General features: G+C 43.8%; 2 protein-coding genes across 5 annotated transcripts in view; one reads left to right on the top strand and one right to left on the bottom strand.

The window, feature by feature from the left end:
* Positions 1–1840, top strand: part of RARS2 (arginyl-tRNA synthetase 2, mitochondrial) — a 40740-nt gene extending 38900 nt beyond the window's left edge. For all 3 annotated transcript variants that reach the window (XM_049818207.1, XM_049818206.1, XM_049818205.1), the window contains 2 exons: positions 274–337; positions 1704–1840. In XM_049818207.1, coding sequence (XP_049674164.1) covers positions 274–337; positions 1704–1790 — 151 coding nt within the window. In that variant the 3' untranslated portion in view covers positions 1791–1840. The remainder of the gene's footprint in view (positions 1–273; positions 338–1703) is intronic.
* Positions 1841–3324: 1484 nt separating this feature from the next.
* SLC35A1 (solute carrier family 35 member A1) lies at positions 3325–18480 on the bottom strand. Of its 2 annotated transcripts, XM_049818208.1 has the most exons (9): positions 18367–18446; positions 16133–16347; positions 15219–15396; positions 9642–9801; positions 9106–9258; positions 8233–8299; positions 4872–5048; positions 4333–4467; positions 3325–3878 (listed from the first exon to the last, which is right to left on the bottom strand). In XM_049818208.1, exons 3-9 carry the CDS (start codon positions 15353–15355, stop codon positions 3748–3750), a joined length of 960 nt encoding a protein of 319 aa, XP_049674165.1. In that variant the 5' UTR covers positions 15356–15396; positions 16133–16347; positions 18367–18446; the 3' UTR covers positions 3325–3747. The 2 variants fall into 2 exon arrangements, with proteins under 2 accessions (XP_049674165.1, XP_049674166.1); XM_049818209.1 differs by lacking the exon at positions 16133–16347 and having other exon boundaries at positions 18367–18480.

Here is an 18480-nt window from a genome sequence, read left to right as displayed (position 1 = left end):
TCAAGGACCTTTCCAGACCAGTTTTGGGGTTTGTTGATTGTGGGGGTGGAGAGAATGTTTTGGGCTTATTTTATGAGCCATATGTTGTTGATGGCATGCAGGCTACAGAAAACCATACCCTCCCTCAGCCAGGTGAAAGAGGCTGTTGGAAATAAGTCTCTGGCGTGTTGCAGTTGCGGCAGTTCCAGTTCTGCTGCTTTCTGTAGCCCATAGCACTGTTCTTGTCAAGAGACTTGCTTGTTCTCACCGTTCTCACCATGCTTTCCCTTTCAGCCATCTTGCAGCCGTGGCACATAAAACTCTTCCTGTGAAAGGCAGCGCCCCTGAATTAGCCCAGGTATGGCACCAGGTTGTTAGGCGGTGGCTGGAGCCTGTGTAGGGCTTCCCAAGGAATGATCCACTAAGGCTTTGCCAGCCCAGCTGTGTAACCACTGGGGTGAACATGCACCTGCAGGCTCATGAGCCAACAGTCAGGCTCTCCCATGGGTGGCACTGCTTTGGGAAGGCAAGGGTTGCTGTTCACGGCTGTGCCTGCTGGAGAGGGCTGCTCTGCCTGACCTTCCCAAAAAAGAATGCTCCATAAGGACAACTGCTCCAAACCCAGTCAAACCCCTTTCCTTATCGCCTTTCCTTCTGAACTTTTAAAAAGTAAACATTTGAGTGTTTATCTTGCTGGTTAAGTTCTGGTGGTTTCCTTTAGTGGTTATGTGGGAAGACAAGAGAATTAGGAGATAACTGAATCTGTCTTCTCCCTCTTGCCACCTACATATCCCAAGTTGTCTGTACTGCCTTTCCAGCTAAAGCACGGAGGCTGACAACTGTTAACATGCAGTTCCACATAGATGCAAATTATTTTCTACTGCTCTCCCAGGCAATGTTTGACCCGTTAGCTACTCAGTGAACGATACACTAATTACACTGCCTTTCTTATTTTCTCTTTCATCTATTTCAAAAGCAATTACCTAGCTGACTTTGGTAGGAAGTCACATCCAAGTGTTGAGCTGTGTTGTGGGGGAAGAAAATTCAGTGGAATTGATGGAGCTGCACTCTGTATTTGAGCTTAGAAGCTGTAGCTACTCCTGCCTTTGAAGATGGACTAAGACAGTCCAAGCCACAAGGAAAGTTTCAGTTCCTTATCCTGTAAAAAAAACCCCTTACAGTGTGACAGCTTTCAAGAACAATTTTTTTTGAGTAAGGCTGATGATAGAGCCCTTCCCAAACAGCCAGCTGTGTAACAGCTAAGACATTGACAAGGATGAGTGAAATTTTCAAAGCAGCCCATAGTTGCTTGACCACCTCTAACCCAGGCACAGTGAGAGGAGGGATTCCAGCAGTATCCTCAGGCTGTTACAGCTTGTGGCGCATGAAAGATTTTCACTTTTTAGTCATTGCTAGCTCTTTTGCAGGCATCGCCTCTGGTTGCTCTGCCCTGAGGGTATTGGACTGGGCTGGACACCCCTTTCCAGCTTCCCTTGGTTGACAAAAGTGTCCCTCTGTTGACACTGCAATGGGCTATCCACAGCTGGTGCGAATTCTGCCAGCACTGGTGTTGGTCAGTACTCCAATTACGTGTACGTCTGAATCCCAGCGCCCTGCATGGGCAGCGTTCTCACCTCTGACACGCTGCTCCTAACTGCTGTCCTGAGAACTATGCCCTGTTCTGCAGTGATGTCGTTAAGCTGACAGCTGTTCTTGTTTTGCAGGCAAGGCTCTGTCTCTTTCAAGCTGCACGCTTGGTTCTAGCCAGCGGAATGAAACTTCTTGGAATTACACCTGTAACTCAAATGTAATGAGGCTGTATGCAATGTGAAGTCACATCCTTTAGTAAAAGCATTTTTTTTTCAGCATAATACTTTCCTGCGTATCATTGCTAATGCAGTGTGGAAACTCTGTCTGCTCTTGGAGGTTTGTACAGTCCAACATACTGACTGCAGAAGGGTCGCATGGCACAGCCATTTGGGGGAGGCCAGGGCTTTCACAGTCGCTTTCTCCCAGGTACTTGGTAGGAATAGGGTACTTAAATACCAGGAAGACTGGTATCTTCCCATAAAAGAGAACTGCTCTGCATTTACCCTTGTAAATATAACATCCTTTTGGTAGAGGAACTGGTATTAACTGCACTGCCCTAAGTGATCAAAATTCTCCCTGGCTGCAGTTGCCATTGTGTACTTAGGCCTAGTGGTACAACAGTTACAGCTGCCCTGTAACAAACCAGGTTAGTCAGACCCTGCCAGGGAATTTTTTTCCTGTTTGTTGTACTGCACTCACCCTTCGGTAACATTAGCCAAGACCAACTGCCAACTCTGTCAGATCCTGTTCCTCACCCATTCCTCTGTCACGCTGACGTGATGACCAGGGAGAAGGGTGGTTGCTGCCCAGCTGGTGGCAGAGGAACCGCAGTGCTCCCTCAGCACCATACACGCAGTCAGACACAGCAGCTGCTGCTTGGCACCCCTGAGCCACCACACTGCTGAGGAGAGTGCAGGTGGCTGCTCTAGCCTCTGAAATGCCTGACAATGCCCACCACCACCAAAGCCTTGACTCACCAGAGCAGCACTCTGGTGGCACACTGTTCTAAATGCACAGAACAGCTGGTGAAAGGCAGAGAGGAGTATCCCCTCCCACCAGAGCAGAATTTAAGTATGTTGTGTTTAACACGTCCCACTTCCAAGGAAAACATAGCTGGTTAACTCATGTCTGAAGGAATCTAACCAGGATGTAAACTTGGTCACCTTTCTGACTTCACTTTGAATTGTAAACGAGTTGCCCAAATGCACCAAAGTCAGTTTTCCCTCAATGCAGAGTTGCAGTTTCTGGAAGGCCTCAGAAAATGAGGGAGGAGGTTGAAATTATACAGTCGGCACTCATCAATTAAATCAAAGCCTAACATGCCTTACAGGAACTCTTTTCAAGCATCACTCTGTGTGCACAAAAAGGCTTAAGAGATAAAACGTACAGATAGAAATCTAGTCTGACACTGAGTTGACTCATTCATACTTAAGCCAGAGACACAAGAACACATGTGAACCTTCCCCTGTACAGCTGGGGGTTGATAAAACGAGAAAGAGGAGAAGAGAGAGCTCTCTACCAGCTACAGCAGGTATAAAAAACATTTGAAAGGTGAAAGAAAATCTGCAATGTAAGAGAAACACCTGTCTCATTCTGACTTTTTAAACCAAATAGCAAGTGTTACTTCTAAACACTTCTAGGTAAGTGATGCTTGAAGAATGGTTATTCTGGTGGGGTTGTGTCATCTCATCTGTATCACCTAGGAGATAACTTTCCTGTCATTAAACTGCAATTGCCAACTAGTTTAAGAGAAAATGCTGGCAGGACTTGCTCTTTTTAATAGATTTTTATGAAGCTTTTGGGCATTTCTGCCCTCAAAGGGCCTCAAAGGGCAAGACAGTTTATCAAATACACAAAGAACCAATTTCCCCCCGTTATATACATTATATACAATTGAGCGTTCAGTTCCTTCATTCTGCTTTCCTTGTAAATGGGACTCTTCATTGTCCGATGTGAATGAAGAATACCTTCAATAAAACACCCATCCAGCTCCTCGGCTGTAATGTAGCCTCAGCATCAGCCACTGGCAACTTCACATGTAAAACAGAACTAACTTCTGCTTTTAGTCTATCCACTGAAACCGTTTCATGACTAGCTTAAGGCTCATTTTAAAAAAATGTAGGGGTTTTTTTTAGAGTCCATTTTTTCTCGTCTCTCTGTCCATTTTTATGGACAATGTCACACAGTAGCAAGTCTCTCTTTTGAGCTCTTAGTCTCTGATGGCTGGAGTTTCGTGGTGTCTTGTCGAGGTAATCCATAGAGGTAAATAGAAATACACACCAGGAAAGCACCCACGGAGAAGGTAAGAGCTGGAAGGAGACAAAATAGTTTAAGTAAACACCGCTGTATAAGAAGAAATCTTCAGAAGAGTAAGCTATATAAATTCTGATGATACCTGAATGACAGCATGGAAGTTACTCAAAACTAAGCAGGACAACAACCTGTTAATAATTCACAGAATCTAGACTTGTCCTCTGTCACCGAGATCTCTTGCTTATTTACAATTCCCACACCATTTCAGTTAGTCTCATATCAGCAAGAACGTGGTGATGGTCAGAAAAGCAAGTGTGATCACCAGGCACCTTACGTAACACAACAGGGATGACACGTTAGTGCATAGGAGTCCTGGAGAAGACCTGAAGTTAAAACCAGAAATAATCCAAAGGAGGCACATGTGATCGCTTTGGTATGAACTGTGTGCAGCCTCCTGGCCAGGAAGGAAACATGCACATACCATCAAATCAAAGGCAAAAAGGCACTTACTTATCTGGAGGCCAAAGAGGATGTAGGATGCCACAGTAGAAAGAACAATGGCTGCCGCTGCAGAAAAGCCTTTCATAATGTTATCTGTGTACTTAACAACGACCGAAGTGTAGAGGCCACCGACGCTGGCAAGAACTGGAAAGCAGATGACATATTTCTATTAGAAAAGGTGCAGTAGGTTACTCTTGAAATGATGCATTTTACTCCAGCGGTGTATTCCTTGTTTGGGCTACGTCGTCCTAATTGGTGATTTAACTCAACATTCGGCAAAATAGGATGTCTACGTGACATCTAGTAGATCAGATATGACTCACTTAAAGTGGATCTGCTCACTACTCAGTTATTTAGACTGCTGTTTCAGCACAATTTTAAATTGAACAAGTATATGATTTCCAAGAAAATGATACTTTTAAATAAAATCCCTCAAAACACAGTAAAAAAAGTGTGTCAGACTGAATTTGTAGCTTCCTGCCATCAGTTCTATCATAGTTTAAAAAGCAAAACAATGTAACAAGACTCTAAAACCACAAGATACTTACAGATGACAAACCAGACGTAGTATGTATAGCCATAGAAAAAACCTTTCTCATGAACTTGGGCTCCATCTGACATGTACACACCGAATAAAGTCACCACAATCCCAGACAAGTACATCTGAATGTTCCTCACCCACAAGGAAGTATCTGAACTCTTTACAACCTTCTCAAAATAAACTCCTGAAAAAAACAAAACAAAACAAAAAACCCAACAGTTTCAGTGAGATGAAGTGTCATCTTTAATGCTTCAGCATTTGTAGTGTTTTAAAGCCACACAAAACTAGTGGAATCATCTTGTCCTACAGACTAAGTTTCACAGAAGTTCCCAATGCCAAGGACCCAACAACACATCCTACAAAAGCGTGCCTTCCACAACAGGATCATTTTAATTGGTACATAACATCAAAAATAGATTCTATTTCTCTTTACAGTTGTTGTAACAATGAACCTCATCGACAACTGAAACTACTAATTTCTGCTTGATTTGCCAGGCTTCTGTCCAGCAGAGTTTCTTCTGTACAATTCTACACCAGAAAAAAGCGTTTCACCTTGGCACCTGGTATTTTATCCCCAGGACAGTATTTATGTATTTCAGTATGATGTAGAACTTTTTCTTTTTTTTTTTTTTCCCTCCATTGGGATACTTGGCAGTAAAAAATTAAAAACAGGGGTGGGACTATATTACCTCAGTACTGAAAATTCCTCAGAAGCCTTGTGCCTGCGGAGTACTTGGCAGAGTGGTGATGTTCTGAAACCACCGCTTCAGTGGATTACAAGAGCAAATCAAAACCGATGCTTTCTGCTCATTGAAACTACAGATTTGTTTTGAGGAAATGGAATTCATTTTAACCTAAAGCTCTTGTTCACAGTGCCATGCTGATGAGTGTGACTTTTATGCTCTACCTTACTTAAATTCCCCAAATACTTTCTCATTATTCTACTCAGGAGGTGTAGGTCAGACTAAAAGGCCAACATTTGACAAGGCCATCACTACCTGCCTTTTTAACCACTGCTTCCACACCAGGACTCTGCTTATCTCTGGAATTTCCTCAGCATTTGAAAACAGACAGGAGTCTGCAGGATTCAGATCTTCTCAGCCACTTCCACAAGCTTCTGTTGCGATCCCTACTGACTACAAGTTTACTGCTGATTAATGTCACCCAAGATCCTTCATACGATATGAGAAAAGTATATGGAACTGACAAAGAAGGCACAGAGAAAAGACCTGTGGGTTAGAAGCCCTAGGCACACACTCCTCTGGAAATCCCCGAGTTAGCTTCAAGGAAGGTCTTGCTACTCTTTTAGTCATGAAAAATGCAATTTATAATTTCATACAGTACAGTGAACATTTATGGTGAATAAATTAGAGAACAGATTTATATTTCAGGGGTTCAAATTATCAAAAAAAAACCCCAAAGAAATATGATACTATCTCATATGAATATACATTTTTGAGGTCTAAACAACAATATCAACAAAAAAACTAGTATTGTTAATGACTGCAGTGTTTAAAAGAACCCATAGTAATCTCTCTTGAGATTTCTGCCCGCTGAGAAGACCCATAGAGCACAACCGGATGTAATCAATGTACCAGAAATTTGGCTTGAATATGAACCATATTTGTAAATTTTATAAACTAAAAAAACAGTAAGCAAACCAATGAAACCATGCTTTCAGATTTCTGAAAATGCATAAAAATTGCTCCACTAGGCAAGATGGAGGAAAGAACGAGTGCTGTTTAAGAGAAATCACTCTTCAGTATTGTTTCAAGTCAACCACGATCTGGCATTATATATTTTACAATGCTTCTATAAGCATTGTTGGGCCCCCAGATACTTGGAAATTATCACAGGATCAGCAGTTGGAAGAATAAAGTTCCTTTCCATCTCTGAGGGACAAAAACACATAACTTTTTTGACTTTGCTGGAATAATATAAAACACTTAACATGGTCAGTCCAGAAACTGAAGGTTTAATGCCAAAATAACTTCTTATGTGGACATGGGAAGGAAGAGGAGGAAAGGAGTTTGAATAGAATTTATGTTTTCAACATGTAAAGCCCCAAGGGCACAAGGAGCTCCACTGATGAAATACTCTGTCCTCCCAGCTGCCTCCAAGCTACGGCTGTCAGTGAGGAAACGCCCAATTGCAATCCTTTTGCAGAAGAAAGCTGTATGTGTCTAAATCCTCTAGAGCCGCCTGCATCAGCCCTTTCAATGGTCTGAATTTGCAGACCTTTAGAAGCACAGCTGTCTACCCGCGTTAGCAGAGAAAGCTAGAGAGCTTTAGGAGACTCTGCAGACTTCACAGTGAATGCTGTATTTTGTCTCATGGCTTGGAAGCATCTGTTGAAAGAAGTAAATTTATAACCTTCCAGGAAAAGTTGATTGAGCTCTACAGTCTTAGTATTTCTGCTTCAAAGTGCCCATTTCACTGAAAAGACACCAAACAAGAACAACACCCTCCTCCTTTCTTCCCCTGCCAACCAGAATGTTTTCTACGAGTAACAAGCATGTATGCACAGCACAAGATTATTCTTGCAGGATTGTATGGTACTAGAGGTGGGTGATAGTACCTTGTTTTCTTACAGAGGGAGGGGGAAGAATCCAGTTTACAGCCAGGGAAATATACCCCTGTGGGCCAAATTTCAAATTAAGTAGTAATTTGATTTTCCTTATTTCTCCACACCAGCTCACTTGTCTTCAAGTTCTGGTCTCCTTCTGCAGAAGCCAAAGAAAAACTCCTCTGAGGGGAAACACTGGTTGTAGAACAAAACCAAACCAAAAACCCTTCATGCGGTTTATCTAGGCCTCCTGCTACTCATCTTTCTCTCCGCCTTACTCATGCTCCCTCTGCATCTCAGTTTGATTTACCACCTACAGGACTACAGCAATGTGTATTTCAGGGCTGAGTTAGCACAAGAATTGAGCAATTTGCTCAGCTGCCCTTATAAAAAAATGCAAGCATTCCATGTGATCACCATAAAGGACCTATTCACTGTAAAGCCAACTTTATAAAATTGATGTACATTAATTAATTGTTCGGAGTGAGTCATTATGGATGTTCCCCCACAGTATTATTCTAAGCATTTGAAAGACACTTCCACTTGCAAACCAGCATTCTAAGTTGCATCGCATAAAACCAATAGTATGTGCTCCTAGTCATTTGCTTGACAACTAGAGTAATCATGTCATGAATCTGCCACGATTACTTCAAGTAGAATGTAATTATGGGCAGAAGGGATAAAGTCCTTTTTTTATCTTCTAATCAACAAAGACTGTTAACTAATGTAGAGTGTTCTGTTTTAAACAAAATGAGTTCTCCAGTCCTTTTGTTGTGACCTGCGTACAGGAATAATACTATACCTGCAAATCCTGAACACAATACAGCAACAGCAATCGCTCCAAACCCTAGCCATGGATTCTGCTCCACCTGCAACATCAACCATTATTTTAAAAAGGATGCAACACTTCAGTAATTTACAGTAATCAATCACAGAGCTACTTCTTTAAGTACAGCAAAATTATTAGCATTTCATTACAGTATAAAATGTACTAGAGCTGTCCTTCAGATTAGCTCGGTGTAGCTGTGTGGTGTTTCATTTTCTGTGTGTGCTCTCACCAACCCTTGCAGTGCTCAGAGGCACCATCTACTTGGCTGTGGCCAGTCTTCCCAGCTGCATGACCTGCCTTTCCCACTAATGCCGCTGACCAGCGGCTAAGACCTAAGAAACAGAAGACACTTGTTTCTTCCTGGAACAGGATTAGGTCAGTGCCTCTGAAGGGTGTGTTTAAACGACCTACCCACACCCACAAGGCACTGGAGTTTCCCTCCTACTTCCTCCAAGTGCTTCCATTCCAAGTTTTCTGCTCCAACAATTACAATGATACCAGGGCCAACTGCTGGAAACAATGTATTACTCAGATACTCCTATGATGGTGCCTTAGACTGATTATGATAGAACTGTGGTAATTTATACTAATTGTAGCAATCAGTTGCCTTTCCAACAAGTGAGACTGGAGCAATACCACAAGCCTGCCTGAACTGGTACCCAATAAATGCAAAAGTGAATGATCAAACTAGTGGTTATGTTGTAGATGAAGTGGCTGGAAATAGGAAAGGGATATTGCTGTGTAGAACGTAAGGGACCTTACCTTAATCCCAGCTGCTGTGAAGTGAAATACAAAGCATAAGGCAGTTTATTCTTTGTTGTGAAGCAGCAAAATGTGAACTCTTACCTGTACTTTTGTAGCCTGAGCAGGCTTCCACTGAACAAGGGTAACACCACCGCACAGCATGAAGACAGAGAACCACTGCAACTTACTAAGGGTACGGTTTAGCATTAGGACTGTACATAAAGCTGTACAAGGGATCTTCAACTGGTATGTCACCTAAAGATGATGGGAATATAGTGTAGAGGATGTGGTTTTATAAACTCCTCCCAAACAAGAAAATAAAATAGAGAATTCAACTACAGAATGACAAATAAAATTTTATATTCATTGATTTCCTACAGATCCTTGGTGTTTTGTACCATTGCCAATTACAACAAAGTAAATTTGAAGTGACTCTAGCAGTTAGTGGGTTAGCTCAGAGAACCAGAGCACTGCAACAGAGTGTATGGTCTGAATGTAACAAAGCATCATTTGGCTTTTAAGATTGAGGCTAAAGAGGGTACTGTATGCTACACAAACAGATACCTAGCACACATGCCTCATGAAACCATAAAGACAAATGTATTTAGAGATCAGTTACTGACAAAAACGTGTATTACCTGGTACACCGCCGCATCCAAGTTGCTAAGAGCCACAAATGCCATATTGTTTTGGAGAGCATACACCAAAGATGGTACACTTAATTTTAGCAATTCTGTAGGACTTCCGAATACATTTTCTTTTAAAGATGTTATTAACCTTGTCAGACTTCCAGTTTCTCTGCAAAATAAAATAGTAATATAACTGAGGGCTCTCCTAAACTGATATTTGAAACAGAAATCAAATCAATGAATCCTTTGGGAAGGCTGAAAATTTGTTCTCAACAATCAGTTGTACCTTCTGCTCATTAAAGAAAAATTAACTGGGAAAAAACAGTGAGGTTATCAAGTAGAAAACTCTGAAGGTGAAGAAGACATTCTGGAACCAGGAGGTTAGATGCATTAATGTGTAATAAAGTAAACAACAACAGCAACCAGGAACACTGCAAACAGTGGAAATAAGGCACCAACTATGCAGGCAGTGGGACAGAAGGTTGTCGTTCCCTCCCCCTTTTTTTAGGGGAGGTATTAATATTTGTGTGTGATGTCAAATGCCTGTGATTTTCCAGATCCCCTTTAACGTGGGCCTCACAGTACAGCCAAAAAAGATGGTATCCTTGCACACTGCTGAGCTGGAAACACCTCTCATTCTTCAGCCAGCCCTGGGTTCCTTTTCTCACCTGTGCTGTGGGAGATGCTGGACTGGCACCAGCACACACATGAAGAGGTCTGCTGGGGCTTGTGGCAGCTCCCTGTCACCTTGCACCTTCACACGTCTCCTTCACGTAATTACAGTGTGTGCAAGAGCAGGCAATGGGGAAGAACCTGTTGCTTCTTGCTGCTGTCCCCTTTTGCAGCTTGCTCCTCAGCTTATTAAAGCTGACCTCTGCATTGCTAGTTCTCCCTTATCATTTGTACATCGATGTGACATTTCTTGCTTACTTGTCGCTGCTACTCAAGTCCTCCGCTTCCCTTCCCAGCTTTCCCCAAATCCCATGTTCCCCTTTCCATTCTTCTCTGGCTTGGCCACTGACAAATACCAACATCCAAAATCACTTCTGTCCCCTCCCACAGTCGTCTCAACTTGGAACCTGTATTGCTCTTGAATTTAACACTCCTTTTGCTTCCATTACACACACATATGAACAAATGGCTCGCATCCTCCTCAGCGCTCCAGGAGCCCAGTTCCCCACGTTTCACCCACATCCCAATTTCTTTCTTTTTCACAAAGGTACATCATCTACCTGCCCCAAACTCTTATTAGCCATTACCAAAATTAGCAAACTCTCTATGCCCCAGGCTCCTTCATTAACCACCTTATTCCTGCATATTTTCCATTCCTGATCAACCCCTGAGTCTGCGCTCCAGGTTCTTAAACTTTTCCTCTCCAATGATTTATAGACTCTCTCTTCTCATGATCATTCAACCCAAGTTTCTCTCCTCCCTTGCCTTCCTCCCTGCCTGGCACCAAGCATATACCTCCTTTTCTCCTTTCGTTTCTTGTAGTGAGAGCAGTCTTTATACAGGCAGCTACACGGATTCTTTCTGTCATTTTCCCATAACAGAGAGCACACACGAAAAAACAGAGTCAGGGGCAGTGCAGTTAGCAAACGGAGGTGAATATGGTTTCCCACACTCTTGCTGTACAATCAAGGTCGCATGTGAAGCTCTGTCCTCACATAAGGGGATACTTGGCTTGGGACAGACTTGATGACACCGAGCATGTCACATCGGTGTCTTCTGCAAGACATGTCAGACCACAAGGCACAATCACTGACATGAAAATCTATAGACAAGTAGTACTTAAAGCTAAGTTTGCAATACAAGGAAGGGGAAGAGTTCATGCTACAGCTCACCATGGTTAAATGCACTAGATAGAGAACTGCATAAAATATTATGAGTCACGGACATTATAGGCAAAATCATTGGTTTACTTACTTCTCAATGTATTTATTATATTGCCCAGCACTGGGAGATAAGCAGTACAAGAAAACTTAAGAGTTCCTGGTAACACCCAAGTGCTTCTATCTCAAATGTCTAACTGCAAATAAAATATAATTAGTGCAGATACAGTTCTCTTACTCTGTGAGAATAAGAAGTCAAAAAAACCCCAAACCACACAGTAATGGTGGCTTCTAGTCAATAGTAAGGTGGGCTGTCAAACAAGAAAATAATATTTAAACTATACCTGCTTCTGTTCCAGACCATGCTCTGTGAATTAGCTGGTCACAAATTTAAAGTCAAATCTCAGCAGTAATAGTAGTTTCTGAACCTCTAACTGTAAGTTGAATTCAGTACAAAGATCACGTGGAGACAGATTTAAATCTACACAAAAAAGAATTTAAAACAAGCCTCTGTGTACAGTTGCTAATGCAAAATAAGGTGCCCAAAGATGTACGCTGCAAAACCAAATAAGAAAATAAAGCATGATATGGCTTGAATTCAGTGTTCTTCATGTTGATCTAGATTTGACTTAAAAAACATACTCTGTTCTTTTAATAGATCTGAATAGGTGAGAGATACTAACAACAATCAGTTCTGCAACAGAAACCTGCATTTGCTAGAAAAGCTGAAGTTAAAACTAGAGTTTGCAAAGCCGCTCTACTTTTCTTCATCCATTGCTAAGTAATTAAGTACCACCTAAGAATGTAGACAATGTAATTACCAGATGGTGAATTGGACTTTAAATAAATATGAGAAATTGAGAGTATAATTGAGTAAACAATTAACAGAGCTTAAACGATCATAAACTTCTCTTTTGAAAGACAATCTTTTGGCATTCATCCATTCAACGTGCCTTCCAGGAGAAGCCTTAAAAGTAAACACAGCGAAACCATAGTGTAAGAAAACAAATTCTGCAGCCAGAACAATGCGAGAGTCACACTCCAGTATCCTGTATGTTGCAGTGATCAATGCTGGCTGTTTCAAAAAGAAAAAGGTACCCACCCAAATGTATCCCACTGTACAGATAAAACAGATTGTATTCTACCTTCTAACTGGTTATTAAACTACAAAGGCACCTTGCCTTAGGTGAGACAAATTGGTTAAGACTTCAAAACTGGAGGAAGCTGTAAAGGAGACACTGCAGGAAACTGTGCTGGAATTTATGCTGTTCAGTATATTCGTAAGTGATCTAAAATGGGAGATTGCTAGGAAATTAGTACATTTTGCTGATTATACTCAATTATATGTGATATCCAAAAGAAAACTTTCAATAGTTGCCAAAGGGTCTCTCACTACACCCAGCAGAATTCACCAGATCTTTTGCCATCTGGGAAACAGCTCAGTTACCCGGACAGCAAAGGAAGGCATCCGGACCCACCAGCAAGCAAGACACCCTACCAAGAAGAGGTGAGCATGGCCTGATGAATAGTGTCTGCTGGTGCCCGTCTCTCAACCATGGAGAAAAACAACCCCACTAGCTGACCAGATCAGAATAGATATTTTAACCTTCAAACAGCTCAGTGAATCAGATTCATCCCATTTTAATTGGCAAATAAAGCTCAGTGGTCAATAAATGAGAAAGAATCATAGGAAATGATAACCCCAAAATCTAGCAACCATCTCTAAACCAGTTACGGGCATTTGGGAAAAAGATGCGAGCAGCTCTCCGACAGCACCAGCTCGAGGCTCAGCTGTGTTCAGAGAAATGAGCAGAACGTTACGAATCCTTAGGAAAGGAACTGAGACCAAGGCAGAAATCATCTTCACCCTTCTGCCTAATGCCATGGCATGTTCACATCCTGAATGCTGCATGCAGCTCTGGATCCTGTTTCAAAAGGAATGTAACAATACTGGAAATGCTGTGGAGATGGGTACTAGGATGATCATGGAAAAATTAGACTAGGACTCCCAGCTTAGAAAATAAATGAGTGATGAAAACAATACAGATCTGTAGAGATATGAAAATAAAAATGAATGGAGAAAGATTATTCATGATGTCTGCCAACACAAGAAGACAGAATCCAGTGAAACTGCTAGATAAAGGGTTTATGGAAAAGTACTTTCACGTATACTGTGTAATTATATTGCAGAAGTCATTTTACAGATACAGGAACAACTAACAGTTCAAAAAGAAACTGGACAATCTCACAGAGGACAGGACCATTAGGCACTACAGCCACAGCATGCACACAGTATCCAGGCTGGGAAATCCATAAGCTTCTGCCACCAGCTAAGGAAAGCTCAGGCCGTGCTTGCCCTATGGCCTATACTTCTGTTCTAAGCATCTCTGCTGACTACAGTCAAAGGAAGGATGATGGGCTACATGGATTTTTGGCTGTGCAGGGCTGTTCTAAAAACATAATAGACTTCTGTATTAAAAGTAATTGCCTTTTTAATTATATCAAGCAAAAAGACCATTCATACGTTTAACAAACACAATATTACTGACCCTGAACAAAAGGCAGACTGTTTAGCCTGCTGAACTAGGCCCCTCTGGTACACTATAAACAGCCTGGGTGCCAGGTGCACAAGAACAGATTGAGAAATTATACACACAGGTGAGGCTACCAAATGCCACCCACAGGTCCCTCACTATTGAGAAACATGGGCTGCTGCAGTCTCCAGAAAGCAGGCTGGATCAGAATCCACACTGGCCACAACACTGAGAACCACAGCACAACCACTCATCAGCAGAGACACTTCTGTCAACATTTTGTGCTAGCAGAATGAGAAGCCCAGGCTGCATAAAACGAAAAATAGAAGTCTGCCACTGGTCACACTTGCCTTTTCTAACGCATTACATTTAACGAAAGGTTAAACAAAAGGCAGCTCACCACAGCTGCCTTACCAAATTCAAATATTGTCTCATTTCTAAAGCAAGTAAAATGCCATTTTGATGTTACGTAGAAAGATCTGATAAAAATCTGAAGTATACCATGTGACTTCATGATCCTCTAGCACAAAACAGCCAGCCTTCTGATGTACCAAAAGCTACAAAGGGATAGGCAGAGACCCTAAGAGAACAAATTCTACCACAACAGCAAGAACTGGGCTTTGGAAAAGTCCACAATATAAAGATTCTTCCAAGGATGTAGCACAGGGAAGCTGAGAGGAAAGACGGCAGACTGATGGCCTCCCTACTCCAGATGCTCACCTGTGGTCTAAAGTTCTTGTTCTTAGTGGCAGTCTGGGATTACAGAAACTCCAATATTTTCTGACCAGTCTTTCAGCATTGATTCCCCAAGCTTAAGAGAGACAGCAAAACGTCTGTCTGCAACACTGCTTGGGAAAATTTATGGGTAGGAACATTGCAATTATATATAACTCAGCAGACAATGGCTCATAGTCCAGCTTTCACCTACACCAATATTTTAAAGATCCGAAACATCACAGATAATCCATGCTGACGTTTGAACCTAATCCAAAGCATACAAAAATAGAAAATATGTAGAAAGGACACACCTGAATATTGTGCCGTTTACAAAGCAGTTTCAGTTGAGAAGGACTCACAAGCTCTAACCTGCTCTAAAATGATTCTTCCACAGCATGACTATCCAGCCATGTTCTCAAATGTATCCGTACTTCGGTATCTGAGAATCTGAGGTTGGAAGCAAGGATTCGTTTTCAAATACTGATTAGCATTCCCATACTTACTTCGCCAAGATGCCCACACTCAAGAACAACTTGATAACTTCAGTGATGCACACAGCCGTCGTTGAAAAGTAGAGTTCTGTATCCACTGTCCTTGTGTACCGCAATGCGACCGTGTACGTTGCAGCAACCAGGGTCATCACTGTGAGGCAGTACAACTTGAACAGTAAGCTGACATTTTCTGAAAGGAAACAAAGATGATGACTCAGCATGCCCTTCATTTTAATTTAAGAACTGCAACAGGGTGTTCTCCAGCTGGAGGACTTGTATCAAATACTACTGTGGCAGCATACAATAACTACAGTGTTGTGAAACACTTGCTATAAAAAGTTTAAGTCAAATTTTAAAGTCTCTTCTCAAAGAAGCTTGTATAGGAATTTCAGGTGTTTGAAAGTAAGGTGTCCTCTTGCCCTCATAATCATCCTTCATTCTAGAAAAACTAATCAGAGACTAACATTTATCTGATAGTAATCAAAAAGTCTTTCTGTGCTTTCCTGCTCTTTAGCTGACAATAAGTGCTTGCTCTTAAAGGGCAGCTGATCCTCTCCACGGAGTATACTGAAGTCTGACACAAAGAATGTTGGCAGACTAGTAAAAGCAAGGAGAGAGGAAAAGTTCAGTATCAGCAAAGAAGGGAATCAATCTAGCAAATCTTAACAAATAAGGCAGCATTTCCTTCAGCCTTATTTTCCACCTAAGTTAGTAGAAGAGTTTTGCTTAGAACAGTGATAGGACTTCACACAAAGGGCTTCCTTGAAAAATTATTCACTGTAGAAAACGCTAAGGTTATGGCTTTCCAAGTAAATTAAACCAAACAAGGACTATGTATCATCTGTGTTACCCGCTGGATCTTCCCCACTGCTATACTCCAACAGTAGCAATTCTTCTAACAGTTTTGCCCTGGACCAACTACTAACCTGCATAATCTGGGAGTCAGCCTGTCCCAGGTGTACTGGCGAAAGGCAGTTTTTCATACAGCCGCCCTCCTCTGAGGCCTGAGAGTTTCATCGAGTGGACAAGGCCAGGCCACACCAGTTCATTCCCATGTCAGAGAATGGCTAAGTCTGCATCCGTACCAATAAAGAGAACAGTGCACAACTCCAAACAGGACTTCTCTGCATGAAGGCACGAGCTACAACATGAGACATGAGCAAATGTGTGGTGTCTACAAAACCATTTTTCAAACCGGCAAATTATTCTTTGTTATGTATGGCATCTGACAGGTGGATGTTGGTCGTTCAGCAGCATCTTTCAGGCAATTATCTGTCGTGTTCTGAATATCCTAACGAAATGTACTTTAATTAGTATAAGTTTATGTTCCTCCGCTGATTAGGGAATGAGCTAACAGATAAGCTCCGGGCAGATTTGTAATAACTTTGTTGATTTAAGACGGGAATGAATTGCTGAATCCAGTGCAACCGATGTTTTGGTTCATTTTTCTTTCAAGCCAGTGATGTCTTCTGTTGCATAACATTTCTGCAAGGTACAGTTAATACCTCCTGCTGCTGCAATCATTTAAATTAGCTAGTTCCTTATAGATAAAAATCTTACCTACGTCAGTAACCACTTTTAAAAGGTAGAGCCAATTAGTTTTTTGGACTAACAATGCTTAAAAGAGACTTACAAGCTGTAATCCATTTTCAAATTAGGTTTGGATTGCGGGGAGGGTGGGGAGGGGCAGTGGGAATCCAAGGGCATAACAACCAGAAAATAAAATTAACCCAGTCCAGTTTTACAAAAATGTGTTTTCTAATGATACTTTAGTGCTGACAGAAATTATATTAACCATGTGTTTATACACATCAAATTTAAGTCTACGTACTACCAAACTAAAACTCAATTTAATCCTTGCCTATATTAACTACTCTTTAAAAGATAAGCAAGCCCCCCAATTCGGCAACAGTTTGCAAACTTGGGTAAACCAAATGCAGCAGGACATAATGAATCTAGTAACCATAGTAGGCAGTTCTAGCGTTATGTAAAAAGCTACTAGTAGTTAGTTTTCAGCCTGAACGTTTCTCCAGCCTGGCTCACATGCCTGCATCAGTACTAGTGCCGCACTGGGGGCAGAAGGAAAGCATGGCTGGGGCGGCCATATGCTTCTGCTGCTAAGTCTGAACTTCTACCAGCTTCAGAAAAAAAACCCAAAAGAGCTGAAGGAAGCTGTTGTTTCTTTCCCAGGGCTTCTCTCCCTGGTTTCAGTAAACCCCACTCGCAAGAAACGATTTCCAGCAAAAGGGACCAGACAGGCCAAAAGCCTCAGGATACAAACGCGGGCCCTCCACGCATCTCCTGTAACCACTCCGCCGGGGCTCTTTTCAGTGGCAGCCCCGAGGCCAAGCCTGGCACACGAAGCACAACCGGCCGCCCGCCAGGGGCTGCCGGGGCGGCGGGCGCCTCGCACATGCTGCGGGGAACCCTCCTGCTCCCGGGGTTCTCCCCGTCCCCGTCCCCACCAAGCCTGCGGCCGAGAGCTGGCGGAGCCCTCTGCGAGGCCCTCCGCGGGGGAAGCCGGCCGGGGGGCGGGCGTCGCCTTCCTCAAGGGTTTGCGCCCACCTGGCTGGCCCGAGGGCTCCGGCCTCGGGACGGCCGGGGCTCTGGCGCGGTTGCGCACACTCCGACGGAGCCCCCGGCTCCGGCGGCGGTTTCGGGGACGCCTGCGGCGCCCGCAGGGTGGGTACCGAGGAGCAAGGGGGGGGTGCCCGCCTGCACCGGCCACCGGGCCCTCACGGCCACGCCACTTCCCGGCGCTCCCAGAGCGGGAACCGGCGACGGGAACCGCCACCGCTCCGCAGCCGGCCGCGGCCGAGGGTGGTCCCGAAGTGCGGAGGCGCCACTGGCGACCCCCCGGCCGCCGCCGCCGGGCCGGGCCCCTCACGGGCGGCGGGAGGAGGGCGGGAAGGCGGGTCGGGAGAGCCCCTCCCCGGCGCGGCCGCGCGCGCCCCCTCACACCCCCTTCCCCTCGCCCCCACGGTGGTGGCGCCCGGCGCCGCAGCCCCCGGCGGGGAGGACTGTTCCACTCCCTCTGGGGCGGGGGAGGCAGGGGGGGTCGCGCTTCGCCGGGCCCGGGGCGGGATCGCCGTCTTCCTTTCTCCGGTCGTGCCTCCCTCCGAGAGCCCACGGTCCCCTCCGGCCAACCCGCCGCCCTCACCTTTCGGAGGCGACATCGTGCCCGCAGAAGGCGCCGAGAGCGCCGGGTCGGAGCCGTCGGCCGCGCCCCGCCGCTCCTCCCATCGCACCATAGAGCGCGGCGCGGCTGCCTAGA

This window comes from Accipiter gentilis, chromosome 15 (assembly GCF_929443795.1).
Source record: "Accipiter gentilis chromosome 15, bAccGen1.1, whole genome shotgun sequence".
Classification (NCBI taxonomy): domain Eukaryota; kingdom Metazoa; phylum Chordata; class Aves; order Accipitriformes; family Accipitridae; genus Astur; species Astur gentilis.
This window is presented reverse-complemented; position numbering and strand designations above follow the sequence as displayed.